Genomic DNA, 17,806 nt, shown 5'->3' with positions numbered 1-17,806 from the left:
GAAATGTGTCCGGTATTAGTTTTCATATATTGGCTGGAACTACTGTAAACCCTTATATTTCAATGCTGTTTTTTCACGATATGGGCCCTTTCAAATAAGCAAGATCCACCAAACAGATCCATCATTTAAATAAATAAATAAATACATCTTGAGTACTGGCAAGTTACAGTCAATCAGTGCCAAAAATTCTATTCACTGTGTATTAAAGGCCTGTAAAACGACACGCTATGCTGTACATCAGAGAGGGATTAAAGGGATATTCCAACATTTTCCAGACAGATTGTCTCTATTTTATCCAATCTTTATCCACATAAAGTTCTCAAAGGATATGAAGACTAAGGCACTATGTAGTATAATGCGTAGCTTGAGACAGCCACAGCTTCTGTCTGTGCCTTATATACTGTCCTTAAAAATCATAAAATGCATTGTTCGGACCCTTAGGCAAGGGTCTTTTTCTAGAAAACCAGGTACTTTCCCGTTCCTCTCATGTCCAGATCAAATGTACGTCCCTTTTTTAAAAAGAAAAGAGTGCTGACCGCTGCAGAACTGAAGATAGCAAATGTGCCGACACCCGCCGAACTGAGGATAGCAGCACCCTGCCAAGACGCTCACCTCTCCTTCACCCCGTATTATGACCCTACCTCATGTGATGTGATGTCCACTCTACAGCATCACTATCTTACAGGCTTGAGTGAGGCCAGCTGTCTCATGCTAAGGCTCAGTAGACCAGTACAGTAGACTTAAATGCATAATAAACCATCAGGGTCAGGAGTGTGGTCGCTGACCATGGGCCATGCTCTCCTTCTTGTGTTTGGAATAGTGGTAAGGTACGGCCTGGTGCATCTCCCCTACTGGCTTCTATTGTGGGGTCTGTATTAATGCTGTTATTTTATCAGGTATGTGAAAATGCATCAACGTCAGCGTCCTTGGTTTAATAACTGTATGTAGCAGATACAGATTAAGTGGACACATGCTGCAGTTTTCCATTAACGGAGGGATAAGTGGTTGTACAAATATGTTCGGTATTAGCTAATGGCTTTGGATGAAAACACAAGATCGTAAGACCTACTTGTAGCTCGTAATGCCACCAGCAATAGACACTAGATAAACAGGTGATCAACCCCGTGTAGCTCCTTCGGGGTACTTCACTGAGGGTAAACTTGGGACCACAGCAGCATCTCCTATTTTGACGGGCATAAACAAACTTGTTCAACATTAAAGATGCTATAGATACCAAGCAGTGTATGTACAAATCCAGTAATACGTTGATCAGCCATAACATTAACACCACTGACCTGGCGAAGCGGAAAAACATTGATTATGTTCATCTACAGTGGCATCTGTCCATCAAAGGGGTGGATCTACATCTACATTAGGTCAGTGCTGGAAGGTGATGGAGGTGTTGGAAGCAGTAACATGGCCAAGCATAGGAATCTGAGCCACTTTGACAAGAACCAAACTGGCTAGACGACTGGACTGGGTCAGAACATCTCCAAAACATCAGGCAGGTCTTGTGGCTCACTGATGCGATCCATGGAGGCCCGGACTTCAGAAAGGATCTACTGCTAACATCTTGCTGCCAGATACCACAGGACACCTTCACGAGGTTTCGTGGCGTCCATGCCTCGAATAATGGTCAGATCTGTTGTGGCAGCACAAGGGAGGAGGGGGTGTGTACTCAGTATTAAGCAGGTGGTACTAATGTTATGGCTGATTGATGTGTGAGCTATTTGCTGTTTGAGTCAGAAAGAAGAGCAGAACCTCTATGCAGATCCTTTGGAGTATGTTATGCTAAGGTTAACTGCAGGTACCTCAGGGTTCTCTGTGTGGAACGAGAAGCTCAAGCTGATGCCTCACTCTAGTGGTGGAATCTGATACCTAACCTTTAGGCAAACTATGAGCTTTCACACAGACACAGACACTGACAGCTCTCTCAGCAGTTTCTGGAGCAGGTGTTTAAAGGCTAATGAGAAACTCTTATGTGCCATTGTGTTCACAGTGGGTAGAAAAGAGACCGTTTTATTTAAAGTGCAGTCTGGGAAATGAAATGAAGTATTACACAGTTATAACTCAGAGTGTTAAGTCCCATGTGCAAGTCCCAAAAGAGTTCAAAAGCCATCTTTGAAAATAATACAAAAGCAGATTGGACAAATTTTAGAGTAACACAGTGTGATAAATGTGTCAAAAGATTCATTCAGGCTTTAGAATTGAATCTCGCCACAAAAATTCAAAGCCTTAATATTATTAATACATGTCTAAATTATAGGAAAACAAAAATATTAGAAAAATGATTAATTGTAAAGCCAAATCCACACTAATTCCTACAGTTTATATTTTTCTACTATTTTTTGTGGGGAAAAAATCTGCAAAACATATGTGTGAAAAAGTAAAAAAAATACATTTGCTTATTAATAATTAATTCTTACAATCCTGTATCTCAATTTTCCCCCTTTATTGATTTGGAATTCTAGGTTTCTTTTTTTTACCTTGTCAATTATACATGGACCAATAGAAATGCTCCGAAATGAATCAAATCACTAAAGAAAAAATCCAATCCACACCAATTCTTACAATTAATATTTTTCTAATATTTATAGAGGGGGAATAAATGTAAACCGTGAAAATATGAAAGAAATGAATTTGCTTATGATTTTGCAATTGTTTTTATATAGCATATATAGCATAAAGCATATATTTTCTGCTTAATGACATTGTGCTGCTTTAGTTTGAGACTAACCCGCAGGCAGCTCTCGCGAGTAAGTACTGATAGTGTGTCCAGGAGCTTTACGAATTTCACAATCTTTTTGTATAAACTTTCTGAACACGCACGCGGACAGACTGCCAACAGAAGTGTGGAGAGCTGAGGGACGGACGTGATTCGGCCCATTTATTCCGGCACGACGTCTCCAATCCACTTCAGGTAGGGTGGGTTTCCCTGGTCAATGGGCAAACTGATGACTTCAGCCACTTCATACGGATGATTGGATCTGCAAGAGAGAATAAGGATGATTACCTGTATTCTTACAGTTTCCAACCCCCAATTACAATGGGGTTGTGAAAAAAGGGGCCAAGCACTTACCATCTACTGGGGGGGTAACTCTATATTTGATTACAATTGTAAAAAGCAGATTTTACTATGATTAGTATAATTTAAAAATATATATAATATAGAATAATTATATATAATATATGTAATAATATTTATAATTATATATAATGACATCTGTGGGTAAAGGGTGGATGGGTGAAGGGTGGAAGCATCTCGGAAAACTTGTGTACACATATATATAGATAGACAGATAGATAGATAGATCACTTTATTTATCCCACGGGGAAAGTCAGTTTTTACAGCAGCAAAATCAAACAAAAGAGCAGCATAATAAAGGCACTTAAAATAGTAGTAAGAAGTGGCAAATAGGAAAGTACTAGAAGAAGAAAAAAATATATATATATATATTTTTTTATATACATCAATATATCAATATTTAAAGTGCTTAGAGACACCAAGAAGTTATTAAATATTAAGAAATGTAGTTGAATTATTCTAGAATGTAAATATTTGTCAATTTTGATCACTGCTATTGAAAAACAGGGCTTTTAGCTCATAATTTATTGAATTTATAATCAATAATTTTGTAAATGTACTTTATGAAAGGTGGTCCAAATACTCTGATATGAAATTATTCCTGTATCTCCATTTCAACTTGTTGATCTGGAAGATTTGGTCAGTTATAAATGGACGAATAGAAACGCTCCAAATGATTTAAAATAAAATAAAATAAAAATAAAATATAAAAATAATACAATACTAATACAAACGTTTTACATTGGCTTCCATTGAAAGTTCATTGGGTTTTGTGAGGTATGGTCCATTGTGTAGTTAATAAGCTGAAGCATCATTTAACCAACAATAACAGGTGTTTTGATGAAATTAAGCTTACCTAACATATTCGGCCAGAGCGGGGATCTTCGTGCTTCTTGTCTTAATCATCTGGAATACAGTATAGAAACACATTTACTTACCTAGACCATTTAGAATATAGAATTATAACTATATTAAATAAAACTCACCAGTAACACTTCGCTGTCTTCCTCAACCTTTCCCTGCCATTCATATCTGTAGCAAAAGAGCACAAAACTATGAGAAGCTGCCGGCACTCGAAAGAACCCCAAAAGCTGCGTATGGCAATCAGCTAGGATTTCTGCCCACAGTCATTTATCAATGTTGCAAAAAAGGTTTCTAATTTTACAAGTTATTTCATACTGATTATTACAATTATAATAAGATATAATGTCTAAGTTGAAGATGTAGTCACCAGCCGGGGTATAAATCATTTCAGACCTGAGTCTCTCTGGTCAATACACACATAACATAGTGAGGTCAGTAAACAGTGGCTTGTACTTGGTAATTGGATTCTCTGCTTCAGTTACTCACATCGATGTGATTTTGGGGACTATGTTGACGCAGGCTGCCAGCTTCTTCTCCACTATACCTCTGCAGACACACCAACACAGACTGTCATGTTCCACTCCAACTATACAGCACCCAATCAAAAGCTTGAAATGACTGTTTGCTTTGACTTCATGAAGTCTGTGTACTCTGGCTTCCATTGGATTGCAGAAATTCTCATGTAAAGCTGTCAATTTGGAGATACAAGGTGTTTGCATGCCAGTAATTAATAAATATATTCAGTAAAAATTAATATACAAGACTAACTTGTATAGAAAATGAGGCACCAGGTCATTTATTCAATATTTTAAGTGCTTAGAGACACCAAGAAGTTATTAAATATTAAGAAATGTAGTTGAATTATTCTAGAATGTAAATATTTGTCAATTTTGATCACTGCTATTCAAAAACGAAGCTTTTAGCTCATAATTAATTGAATTTATAATCAATAATTTTGTAAATGTACTTTATGAATAGTGATTCCAAACTTTTGAGTAGTATGATGTATATAAATAAATAAAAGGCCTGATTCCCACATTCAACCCACATGCAATCAATCAATCTACCTAATGCTGGGTAATGTACTGTATACTGCACTGGTCAGGGCTGCAGGTGGATTTTACCTGGCCAGCTCTTTGGCCACTGTCTCATTGGGGCAGGTGACGAAGGCTGCAGAATGCATCCCGGAGGAATACGCTTCACTCGCCATGGAGAACACTCGCAGTCCCACAGTCCTCAGCAGTGGGAACATCAACACACTCAAGAAAACGGTCTGAGGAAACAAGAACAGGCATCTTTCCGAATTTTTATCACCAGGAATTCCAGGTAGGCACAACTTCCTAAACCTTTCCTATCAAAGTGCTGCAGTGTGTGAATTACGCTGTAAAACAGTGTGAATGCAAGAGTTTACAAATGAACCCCTTTGGAATTTAGGCTCATTTTGAAGTAATCATTTAGTAACTGCTAGGCAGCTAAAACATAAACACTGTATGGACAAAAGTATTGGGACACCTACTCATTACACCTCCAGGAGCCCTAATGCCGCCCCATTCTAAACCCCTAGGCACTAATATTTAGCTGGTCCCTCTGTAGCTCTGCAGTTACTGAGTCAGCAGAGCGTTGAAGACTTTTCAGCTCTATGCTCTGAGCTCAGCACTCGGCCCTGACCCCGCTCTGTAGCTTTACTTGGCTGAGATGCGGTGGTAGGATAATCGGTTAATAATTATTTAATTATTAATTAATTACAGAAACAGATGCGTGTTAATGAGAAAAACCACACATAATGTGTGTAACGTCTCTGTTATGCAAAAACCTTGTATCTCCAAAATGTCAACTTTACGTAATTTCTTATTACATTAATTTCAGTGTAGGATTTTATTCCAAGTTATTTTGAGAGCATTTATTCCCCGGAGCTGCCAATAAACCCACCCTTTCATAACTCCCTCTCTCACACTAGGAGGGTAAGGACCTGACACCCGTCTCCTCCGATACATGTGAAGCCAGCCTCCGCCTCTTTTTCGACTGGTGTGATGCGGCGTTGCCAGGCAGCCAACATGCTTGGAGGAAAGCACCATGTCCCCAGCTCCACCTCAGCACCAGCTAACAGACGTCTGTGCCGGCCAACATCACTTAAGAGTGATGAGGGGAGAGGGCGCCATCTACCCACCCGGAGAGATCGTGCTCTAATTGTGCTCTCTCAGACTCTGGCCACTGATGGCAAAGTGGCATGGCTCAGGATTCGAACACCCACAGCCATAGAGGCAGCATTTCTATTGGTCATCATGACATTATCACACAATGTAAAGAACATCCAGCAGATTCAGATTATGCCAATATGAAAAACTGTAAAAATGGAGATACAACGCTTTGGTGCGATCCCTTTTTTTGAGCCGATACATCAACTTTGCCAGAGATTAATACAGATCGTGTTCGGTTGGTTCATGCATAAATATGAAAAAGCGCTTCCCATCTTTGCCATAGCAAGAAAAGTATATGCAGTAATGCAATATTACTGGATCTACCAGCACTGAGGAACACACTCACCACAAAGAAAGCCTTTAAGAGTCTTCCTTGCACTGTCTCTGCAGGTGGCAGTCCAAACTGCATTGTCTGTGCAAGCGACATGCAGGTATGAGCCAAACGCTGACAACACACAACAGCCCTGTGCACGGCTTTCCTACTGTCTGAGTGACAGAAAAAGGCTAATTATAAGGGGATACCTTCCCAGACATGGATAAGGCCTGGGTCTGGCTAGGCTTTTTTTCTTTATGACCATCTCTGAGACACCTGGCGTGACGGATGCTTCGTCACAAGCTCCTGTAATGTGACCATGAATGTAATGGTGTTTCTTTTTTGCACCAAAAACCAATTCAGGCCATCTAAAAGCTTCTTCCCCTCCAGCATGTGCAACTCTGACAGGACATGAGGGGGCAAATCTGCATTACATAAGCCCCTGGAGTCCTGGAGCCCCCTGACCTGTGACCTGTTGCACACCCACTTTTGATGATTAATTCTTAATTAAGTCTGGTCCAGTTTTTGAAGTATATAAAGTATAAAGAGTGTGTGTCATGATGCTTGCCTTACCCTTTTAGATTCATCTATGTTCTATGTGCTTTTAGGAAATCTAGGCCTGATTACTTGGACCAGATATATTGGAAACACCCCAGGACCATGGTTGGGACTTTCTGAGCTAAATCAGTGACTGCACTCACATTTATTACAAATTAAAGATCAGATCTCTCTGAAATAACACATTTTCTATATCATACATGCAATATGTCAGCAACCAGCTTCCCAAATATGGAAGACTGGAGCCTTTTTAGCACGCTGAGTTACGGAGATTTATCTTTAACACTTTAAATTAGGAAACTCATTCTCTCATAATGTCTGTGCATGCAAAAAAAAATAAAAAATGCAATATATGACGCTATATTGGTTAAATTACCAATAATTTTGCTGCATTATTTTTAAGAACTCTCCTACCTTCTCTAGCAGCGCAGTCCCACTGCGCATGACAGCTAGCTACCGCCATAAAAGTCCTCCGTTGTCCAATATATAAAAGTATTTACGTCTGTTTTTTGAAATAATTATTAATATCTATATAATCAATAAATATGTCAGAAAAAATGGGTCGTGATATATTTACAAATCCGTGTTTATCATATTTATTTTTAACCTTCTCGATAAGACTTTTATTATAGTATCTACGTCATTGTCCGGAGACTCTCTTTCCTTCAGCGGCGACATAGCTTGGAGGAGCCGGACTGGGGGTGAAAAGGTAAGTCCTAAAATCATCAAACATCGGCTTTCTACGAGTATATGTTTTAATGTCGATGAGCGGTAACAAGAACGGTCGTTCTTATCTGTGGTTTCGGGGGAGTTTCGAGACAGTTGCGATTATTATTTCCCAGAAAATAGCATTAGCTTGCTTTGCGGGAAAATGCTAATGCTAATGCTAATGCATACTAAATGCTGACTAACGAGGCGGGTGGTTCGTTAATTTCCTTTTCAGCTAACGTTCTAAAAACGTATTTATCTTTTTGTTTTATATTAGATATAAATGCGTGAATTCTGTGTCTTTTAAGTGCGAATATAGGAGAATGTGTCTAGCTAGCGTTGGAGCTCTTGAGCCGGCATTTAGGCAGAGGTTAGCCAACAAGCTAACCGTAGCTAAGTCAGTGAGTCCTTATCTGACTGTCTGCCGGCATTAACGTAGGCTAAATGTCCAGATGTTTGTGGACACCCCTTCTAATGAATGCATTGAGCTCTTTTAAGGTGCACCCGTTGTTGACAGATGTGCAGATAGACATACAGCTTGTCTAGGCCCTGTAGAGAAGTAGCTACTGCCAGTACAATAAATAGGACTCTCTGGAGCAGATCAGCATGAACCTATTGGCACCATGCTGCCTAATGCCAGGCGTGGGCTAGAGGGGTATAAAGCCCCCCAGCATTGAGCTGTGGAGGAACTGTGTTTACTGAAATGATGGTGGTGGTGGTGCTCCATCCAGTACTGATGATGATGATGATGAGGTGGTGTGGTGATCATCCATCAACATCATCCATCAGCTTGTTGCTGAATGCAATCAAATCCTCACAGCAGTGCTCCTCCAAAATCTAGTAGAAAGCCTTCTTTCCTGAACAGCAGACCGTTACTCCAAAAAGCAGGATGAGCGCTTTTGATTTCGGACAAAAAAAAAAACACAATTGATGCGCAGATGTCCCAATACTTTTGTCCCTTTATCTAGTGTAGCTGTTTGTGTTCAGTGTGTCGTTCTTTATATGACCCGTGGTCAGTGATGACTAGTCCACTGCGCAAGCTGACGTGCTGTGAAACACAGACTCGTTTGAAGAAAGCAGTGCTGAGCTTAGTCTGAGCCCCAGTCTTATCCGTTGTTCATACAGAATTACACTGTCCAAAAGTATACAGACACCCGTTCTAAGTAGTGACTTTCGTTGTAACTGCACACACACAGGTTGCTTAACGCTGGACTGCCCAGCAGATGAGCATTTCTCATGCCATCCGTTTGGGATCCAATCTAACAGACCAATCAATTTCTCTGTGGTGACGGCATGTTGTTTACGGTCTTTCTTTACTGTGTGAAGACCATGGCGAAGTTCCTGGCCCCAGTGATTCAGGATAACCCCTCAGGATGGGGTCCCTGTGCCGTGCCTGAGAAGTTTAAGGACATGCCCTACCAACCCTTCAGCAAGGGAGATCGTCTGGGCAAGGTAAGGTGTATAAACCTTTTTAAAGATTTACCCTGGATCAGGACTGTTGTCCTAAATGATCACTGACCTGTTTCACCAGCTTTGTGTGTGGTGTTATGGTGTATTTATGTAGTAATTCATGTTTATAGGTGGCAGATTGGACTGGTGCAACCTACCAGGATAAGAGATACACAAGTAAGCCCTCTTTTATTTCATATATAAGGTTTATATAGCTTATATAGTGTGTGTGTGTGTGTGTGTGTGTGTTTACTTATGCTCTGTGATATTTCCATTAGATAAGTACTCGTCTCAGTTTGGAGGAGGCAGTCAGTATGCCTACTTCCACGAGGAGGATGAAGCAAGTTTCCAGCTGGTGGACACGGCCAAAACCCAGAAAACAGCCTACCAGAGGAACCGCATGCGCTTTGCCCAGGTAAGCAGAACAGGCAGAAACATCTCCTGAAGATGGTTATTTACCAATGTGCCAATATTTTTAATAATGACATAAAATGTAAGTATAAGTAAAATGTCGAGTGTTTTTAATGTTCATAAAAGCACATCAAGACTTGTTTCTGTTGTGGAACGTCCACAGAGGAACCTGCGGCGGGATAAGGACCGCAGGAACCTGACGCAGTTCAACATGCAGACTCTCCCTAAGAGCGCCAAACAGAAGGAGAGAGACCGCATGCGTCTGCAGAAGAAGTTCCAGAAGCAGTTTGGAGTTCGTCAGAAGTGGGACCAGAAATCCCAGGTGTGTTTTGGTACTTGGTGAAGCTGATGAGTCAGATCCAACCCTTCCTGGGCTTTTCCGGATGTTCATGGTTACATGTTACTGAGCGCTGCTTCTGTATGACCCTGACAGGCCCAGCTGAAGCCTAGGGACTCCTCTGTGGAAGTGCGCAGTGACTGGGAAGTGAAGGAAGAGATGGACTTCCCCAGGCTCATGAAGATGAGATACATGGATGTGGCTGACCCATTAGACATGTAAGGGACTGACCTACTGATCCTCTCCAGGCGTGGTCTACCGCTTGCAGCTGGTAGATTGAAACAGGGGGCTATGTCACTGCATCCCCTAGAGACGCAAAGCTTGAAAACGTGAGGTAGGTTCAGTCATCAGTGTGCTTATCTCTCTGTCTCTCTCTTCCTTCCTCTACAGTGAGTGCTGTGGTGCGCTTGAGTATTACGATAAAGCGTTCGATCGTGTTACCACCCGCAATGAGAAACCTCTGAAGAGCATTAAAAGGATCTTCCACACAGTCACCACCACCGATGACCCGGTCATCCGCAAGGTAGCACAGCATGTTGACATTCGCTCACTAAAACTTACCATCGAAAACAACCAAAGCTTACTAAGAAAGCTAAGAGTTGTCAGATTTTGTTACAGTGACGGTATACTATGGACAAAAGTATTTGGATGGACCTCTTAATCATTGAATTCCGGTCTTTCATTCAGTCCCATTGCCTCAGATGTTTAAAATCAAGCTCCTAGTCATGAAGTCGGCCTTGTCACATCTTTCCAGTGAAAGTGGGAATGGGTGGCTCTAAAGAGCTCGCTGAATCCCAGCATGGTACTGTAATAGGATGCCAAGTCAGCTGGTGAAATTTCCTCCCTCCTAGATCTTCCACCATCAGCTGTGAGTGGTATTATTGAACAGTGGAAGCGTTTAGGAGCCACTGAGTGTCAGACCACGTAAAGTTACAGAGGGGGGGTCAGGGCAGAGTGCTGAGCTCATAGTGCAGAAAAGTCCCCAACGCTCTGCTGACTCAATAACTGGAGCTCCAGACCTGCTGCTGTTTAAGGGGGACCAGCTTCATATTAATGCCTGTGAGTTTAGAATTGAATGTCCTTGTTGGTGTCCCAATACTTTTGTCCATATAGCAGATGTTTACACGCTCACGTTAAACCAACTAAGTTCTTAGTTTTAAAGTAAGGGGTTACATGTTCTAATCTAGCTCGATTAGTCCAGCTAATGCTCTAGTTCTCTGGCTGGACCATGTGTTTGCTGACAAGCTTACGACAGCAAAACTGACAGTGGTACTGTGCCGTTTACATTAGTCTTAGACTAATATTAAACTACTGGTGTTCCTCTAAACTTGAGTGGTACAAGACTGGCAGCACTCTGACACTGTAGTGTCCTAGGCTATCTTTGCGATGGCTTGCGTGGCTTTTTATGGCACGTCTTGATTGGAGCTTTAAAAATACAACATTCAATGGATAATGGCCTAGTTCTGGGATTCTCATTTTTAGCCCTACACTGTCCTGAAAGTTGAAACCAAGCCGATCACTTATAAATCTTTCGTCTCTCTTTCTAGCTGGCTAAGACTCAGGGCAATGTCTTTGCCACCGATGCCATCCTGGCTACACTGATGTGTTGTACACGCTCAGTGAACTCCTGGGACATCATCGTGCAGCGTGTCGGAAACAAACTCTTCTTCGACAAGAGAGACAATTCCGATTTCGGTGAGTGTTCTGGGAATTGGAGAAAAGTATCAGCAGTGGCAACTTGGAACTATCCCTAGTGCCGTTGGACAGGCTGACTACTGTGAGAAAAACTGTTCCCATTAGGTTTTTTTCACGTGGCTAAGTAACTCCCTATCTCTCTCGGTTTCTCTTAGATCTGCTGACCGTCAGCGAGACGGCAAACGAGCCTCCTCAGGACGAAGGGAACTCCCTGAACTCCCCCAGGAACCTGGCCATGGAGGCTACGTACATCAACCACAACTTCAGCCAGCAGTGCCTGCGCATGGTATTTTATTCAGAGCTCTCTTTATACACTTTCACCCTGCCTCCTGCTAACAATATTTAAGTGACAGCTGGGCAATATGATGATATTTTATCGTATTGTGATCAATTTTATTAACAGTATGCTTTTCTAAGCGTATGGAGGAGACTGTTGGCACTTAATAAACACTGATCAGCTGCAGGTTTCATTACAAACAGTGTAATTAGAATGGTTTTATTAGATCAAGAGCAGCAGATGTTGAATAAAAATTACTCACTATTCAGTTTGGGAGAGAATCTGAATAGTAGTTTATAATAATCTGTTGCTCCTGGTGTTTTTAGGCTGTGATGAAATGTATCTTGATAAATATTATGTATCGCAAAAAAGTCTTTAAATATCGTGATCTAGTATTTTTACTGTATCGCCCAGCCCTGCTGTGCAATAGCTTTAGGCACCTGTGACGATGAGAATTCCTTATCTGGGCCGTACATGCTGGCTGGGGGGCATCCATGAGCACTCTGGAACCAAGCTATCTCACAGGATCTCAGTTTCTTTTTACTGCATTTATATTTACCTGGATCTGGAGTTTTTTTGCAGTAAAACTCTTATTGCTTCTTAATAATTTGATTAGGTGCCTAAAACCTCCGCACAGTCCTGTCTATGTTCAGCTTATGCATGTTATCCTGCTTAAAGATCAGCTCCTGCACTAAGTTTGAGGACATGCATCAACACTGTGGATTGATTGTTCGTTATCAAAGGTTAATGAGCTGCATTGAATATGATTCATTAGGGAGGGGAGAGGCACAAGTTCCCTAACCCGAACCCATTTGTGGAGGAGGACATGGATAAGAGTGAAGTGGCGTCTGTCGCCTACAGGTAAGAACAGACCAGGTGTTGTTTTGCCAAAGCAGCTGTGGTGAAAATAGGTTCCTAAGGCTAGCTGGTGCTAAAACCAAGCTAACTAGCTAGATTAAGGTACTATTAGTAACTTAGATTAGTAGATTTGTATGGTAAATCTCTTTAATGGTCAATTATCGCACCACAATTCACTTCAGAATATTAATTTTCAGTCTTTTCTTGGTTTATCCTGTGGACTCCCAGCCCTTTTGGGCAGTAAGTTAATTTGGGTCAGTGTCCACACTGCTCTTTAAATCGAGGGTGGCTTTTTTTGGCAGCAGATTGTTTCTCGTGGTTGCCGCCACACTGAGGAACATGTCCGAACATCTGTTCTAGGGTCTGCCGTAGTGTCTTTTAATCGTAGGTACATTCGCTTCTAAAGCTGGACAAGCTGTTCTAGGTCAGTGGTGTGTAGCAGTGTGTATTGTGAGTGTACCGTGCCACAGAGCTTGGGCAGAGTATCGACTGTGTGTGTGTGTGTGTGTGTGTGTGTGCGCGTGTTTGTAGGTACCGGCGGTGGAAGCTCGGGGAGGATATTGATCTGATCGTGCGCTGTGAGCATGACGGCGTTATGACCGGAGCGAATGGAGAACTGTCCTACATCAACGTCAAAGCACTCAATGAATGGGACTCACGGGTGAGTTGGAGAATGTGTGCATCAAATGTGTTCGAGAGACAACCGGAAACGAGGGATGCGGGTGTAGAGACATTTGACCATATAAGTTCATTAATTAGTTTATTTACTTATTTTTATTTCTTTGACATGGGCGATACAGCAGCATTGGGACTGCAACACAAGCACAATGCACAAGAGCTTGTGGTGTTTGTAGTAAAATGCTAACCTGTCTATAGGAGGCTTTTAAAAATATTTAATATATAATGTATTATATGTTAATTTAATATTTTTTCTTTCTTTTTATTTTATGATCTTTAATTTTCTTTTGTTCAGAGGCATTGAGCTTGTTGGAGCTGAATAGAATACCAGCGTTTTTACCTGTACTAAAATTCCTGCTGTTTTAATAGCATTGTAATGGAGTGGACTGGCGTCAGAAGCTGGACTCCCAGAGGGGAGCTGTGCTGGCCACTGAGCTGAAGAATAATAGTTACAAACTGGCACGCTGGACCTGCTGTGCCCTGCTGGCTGGCTCCGAGTACCTCAAACTGGGGTGAGAACACAGCATATGTGTTTATAGACCTGTTTACACCTGTGCACATGTTAACACTAGGAGGCCCATTTCAAGACCATCTCAAAATTAGCAGCTTTACCGCTTTTCTCATACAATGTAATGCCAGTGTCTTCACAAAAATGTGGAGAAACTAGGGTGTTGGAGATGCTGATTTTTGAGTCTGTGTGTTCTGTGTTTCAGGTACGTGTCCCGCTATCACGTAAAGGACTCAGCACGTCATGTGATCCTGGGCACTCAGCAGTTCAAGCCCAATGAATTTGCCAGCCAGATCAACCTGAGCATGGAGAACGCCTGGGGCATCCTGCGCTGCGTCATAGACATCTGCCGCAAACTGGACGAGGGCAAATACCTCATCCTCAAAGACCCCAACAAGGTGAGGAACCACACTGAGGGCAAGAGCACAAGCTAACCTTAATTTAACCCAAAGCTTATGCATGATACCGTGAGCCTAAAGTTTCTAAAGATCCTTAATTTTACAATGGGTACTAATCCTGATCTTAGAGAAGCCTTAAAGATGAATTGCTTGTATGTAGGTGATGACCAAATACCAAACAGTTAGGCCCTGTCATGATAATTACATTGTCGATTTATCATACAATATATGGGTGTAATAGCAATAATTTTTGCTTTCCCAATTTATAGCCCTTTTTATTTATTTAATTGAGGTAAGTTGATTAAGTAGATTTATTTGTTGATAGATTTTTACAGTTCTTATTACTTTTAACTTATTTATTCTATTTATTGTTATTAGGATATTATTTTTTTTAGATTCTAATGTCTCAATAGTCTTCATTTTGTAAAGATCGTTGCTCTTATAAATGGATGTACTTCCATTATTATAGCATTTGAGGGTCATTCTATCAGTGGCATAAACTGATCTTAAAATGACTAATTGTTTTGTAATTATTTCTTGGACAATTTATCGTCCAAAAAACAGATATAGTCAGAGGCCTACGAAGAGACGTTTGTCTTTTGTCAAATCTTGGGTAGGATCATAAATACTGTGACCAGAACCCTGTCCCATACAAAACCAGTCAAAGAAATGTGGACTGAAATGACACACGACAGCCTGTGATCTTAATCCCTCAAGCCTGTGTTCTGTTGTCCATTGCTTATCTTCACAGCAAGTGATCCGCATCTACAGCCTCCCTGACGGAACCTTCAGCTCCGACGAAGACGACGATGAGGAAGAGGAGGATGACGACGAAGATGACGAAGGTAAAATGGAGCTTATTTAATACAATGACCTACGGATCCTTTCTCATATCTGGAAATGATGGATGTGCTGGGTAATAAAGCCCCATTTAAAAATCACTTCTAGCCTTTATAGTCATCCTATCATCAAAGCCATTCTTCTTACTCTGGATATGCTCTTCACAGACTGTTACAAGTGGAAGGTTGGCGAGGCTGATCTGAGGCCTCTTCTAGGCCGTCTCCACATGAAAGCTAAAGTTAGAAATTCCTCAACATGTTCTAAATCTCATTCATGTGTTTCTATCCCCTTTTTTCCCTCACAGATGAAGAGAACTGAAGAGAGCTGGATGAATGAATGGAGGAATATGAGACCAAACGAGTCGGCGCTTTCTTTCTGTGCTGCTCTCACACCTCTCCACCATCACACACAGTGAGCCAGGTTCCCAGACCCACATTAAGCTTAGGCCTGGACTACAAAGAATTCCCAGTAGCTATTCCCCAAGGTCGCTGAAGGTCAGTCCAAGACTAGGCGTAATCCGTGTCTGGGAAAACGGCACAAATTTAAAGGCTTAATAAAAGGTTGAGCAATAAATTCTGTCTCCTTTCTTTCTTTTATTTACGTAGTTGCTGTTAGTGGGACGTCTTTCAAAACGGTACCTTTAACACGTTGGTGGGATTTTTATTTACGCTTGACCTACTTGGGTTATTGTCGTGCTACTACTCAAACCGTTCACATGAGGGCAGTGTTTGGCTAGGTTGGCTGGGAACTCAAGTCTGGATGTAAAATGTAAAATACATGCACAAACGGGGTTTATGGATGTGCTTGTATTGTATTGATGTGACCAGTGACCCTATTCGAACTGCTAATATGCACTATATGGACTAAAGTATTGGGACACCTACTTGATCTGTGTTTTGTCTGAAATCAGGTTATTACAAAATTAAAAAATCATGCTTTTCTAGTAACTGTCTCTACTGTCCAGGGACAACAGCTTTCTGCAAGGTTTTGGGGGAGGGGGTTATTGCTGTGAGGATTTGATTGTGTTCCACGACAAGAGCATTAGTGAGGTCAAGATATTGGATGATCACCACCCCACCTCGTCCCAAAAATAACGGATAGAGCCCCATCCGTCATTCCACAAAACGGTTATTTCACTGCTCCACAGCTCAATGTTGGGGGCTTTATACCCCTCTTTATAGCCTACATCTGGCATTAGGTAGCAGCATGGTGCCAATAGGTTGATGTTTATCTGCTCCAGAGAGTCCTATTCTATTGGCAGTACTTTTTCTTTACAGGGACTCGACAAGCTGTGTGTTTGCATATCTGACAGCATTGAGTGCACCTTAAAGTAGATAAATGCATTCATTAGAAGGGCTGTCCGCAAACATTTGGACATGCCTCAAGTTGCCCACCTCGATGATTAGGGCTGTGTAGCAGTTGAGCCTCAAATCCCTGCGAGTGTTTGGTATTACAGGCAAACCACCACCCCCACCCCCCCATCACCACCCTTTCTTTTATTCTTTTATTCATGTGCTACCTTTTATTCTTCAGCTTTAATATCATCAGTTACACCCCTCCCTGTTGTCCGCTCCCTTCCTCCCTCCCTCCCTCACTCTGCCAGCCGTCCCCATCTCTCAATCACTCTGGTCAAGGTTAAGGAGGGAGCAGGTTAAAAATAGTTCAATAAAGCGAAGAGGCAGACGGAGCGCTCCCAGCATACTGATCAGGCCCGGAGTCCAGCGAGTGAAGGGAGGGGAAAGAGGGGGTGGGCTGCTGCAGAAAGAGACGTAAGAATAAAAACCGCAAGTACGGGGAAGATGGTGGTTTGATCACTGGAATGTTGGTGAGGTGGGAAGATGTAACGTCTGTAAGACGTTCGCAAATAACGTTTCGTGGATGTTATTTTGTTGTGTTAAAGACCTCGCTCTGGGGACGTTATTTTGGACATCCTCAACAATGTCAACATTACTCACAAGCCACGACTAAAGAATGTCCTTCAAAAGATTCCAAGGTTTAGAAGATGTTAAAATGAGCTATATGCACATTGCATAACGTTTTATGGACATTTTTTTTGTAGGGTCCCAGAAACGGTTCTAAGCATGTCTTTTGGACATCCTACATTGCGCATAACACCTTATTTTTTAAGACTTACGTGCATTATTCCAAAAACATCTGCTGGATGTTTGAAAAATAGAAAAAAGAAGATCCGTTTACAAATACATGGATGTTATTTTGCAGGGGTTGTCTTGTCTTTTTTTTTTTTTTTTTGGGAACAATGTCCTCACAACGTCTCAAGATCATCTTTCAGACGTCCTTAGAGCGTTCCAAGATCTATCTATAGGATGTTCACGAACAGAAAAAATGAAATACGTTTGCCAGTAATGTCATGGATGTTATTTTAAGATGCTACAAACCTTTTAGGGGGTGTCTTTTTGACATTCTTACCTATGACCATATCTTTAGGACGTCCATACATTTTGACAACGTCTATAGGATGTTCACAAATAAGACAAATAAAAGATACATGGACATTGTTATTTATTTTTTTTTCGGACATCCTCACAACAAGAATGCCTACATCTCTTGTAACACCATGTCTTTATAAAGAACATCTATAGGACGTTGACAAATAGAAAAAATTAGACAT

The 17,806-nt window shown here is 41.4% G+C and overlaps 2 protein-coding genes across 3 annotated transcripts; one reads left to right on the top strand and one right to left on the bottom strand.

The window, feature by feature from the left end:
• Positions 1-1,987: 1,987 nt before the first annotated feature.
• On the bottom strand, positions 1,988-7,463 carry LOC140559348 (protein CutA homolog). Of its 2 annotated transcripts, XM_072682832.1 has the most exons (7): positions 7,433-7,462; positions 6,494-6,559; positions 5,074-5,222; positions 4,436-4,495; positions 4,072-4,117; positions 3,942-3,991; positions 1,988-2,987 (listed from the first exon to the last, which is right to left on the bottom strand). In XM_072682832.1, the coding sequence occupies exons 1-7, from the start codon at positions 7,460-7,462 to the stop codon at positions 2,888-2,890; spliced, it is 501 nt and encodes a 166-aa protein (XP_072538933.1). In that variant the 3' UTR covers positions 1,988-2,887. The 2 variants fall into 2 exon arrangements, with proteins under 2 accessions (XP_072538933.1, XP_072538934.1); XM_072682833.1 differs by lacking the exon at positions 6,494-6,559 and having other exon boundaries at positions 7,433-7,463.
• Positions 7,464-7,676: 213 nt separating this feature from the next.
• Positions 7,677-15,750, top strand: eif3d (eukaryotic translation initiation factor 3, subunit D). Its single transcript, XM_072683496.1, has 15 exons — positions 7,677-7,727; positions 9,053-9,178; positions 9,307-9,352; positions 9,454-9,590; positions 9,750-9,908; positions 10,020-10,141; positions 10,314-10,446; positions 11,471-11,618; positions 11,774-11,904; positions 12,671-12,756; positions 13,285-13,414; positions 13,801-13,943; positions 14,145-14,337; positions 15,089-15,182; positions 15,482-15,750. The coding sequence occupies exons 2-15, from the start codon at positions 9,056-9,058 to the stop codon at positions 15,493-15,495; spliced, it is 1,659 nt and encodes a 552-aa protein (XP_072539597.1). The 5' UTR covers positions 7,677-7,727; positions 9,053-9,055; the 3' UTR covers positions 15,496-15,750.
• Positions 15,751-17,806: the final 2,056 nt, after the last annotated feature.

This window comes from Salminus brasiliensis, chromosome 7 (genome assembly GCF_030463535.1).
Source record: "Salminus brasiliensis chromosome 7, fSalBra1.hap2, whole genome shotgun sequence".
In the NCBI taxonomy this organism is placed as follows: domain Eukaryota; kingdom Metazoa; phylum Chordata; class Actinopteri; order Characiformes; family Bryconidae; genus Salminus; species Salminus brasiliensis.
Note: the sequence above shows the minus strand (reverse complement) of the source record. Positions and strands in the feature narration are given on the sequence as shown.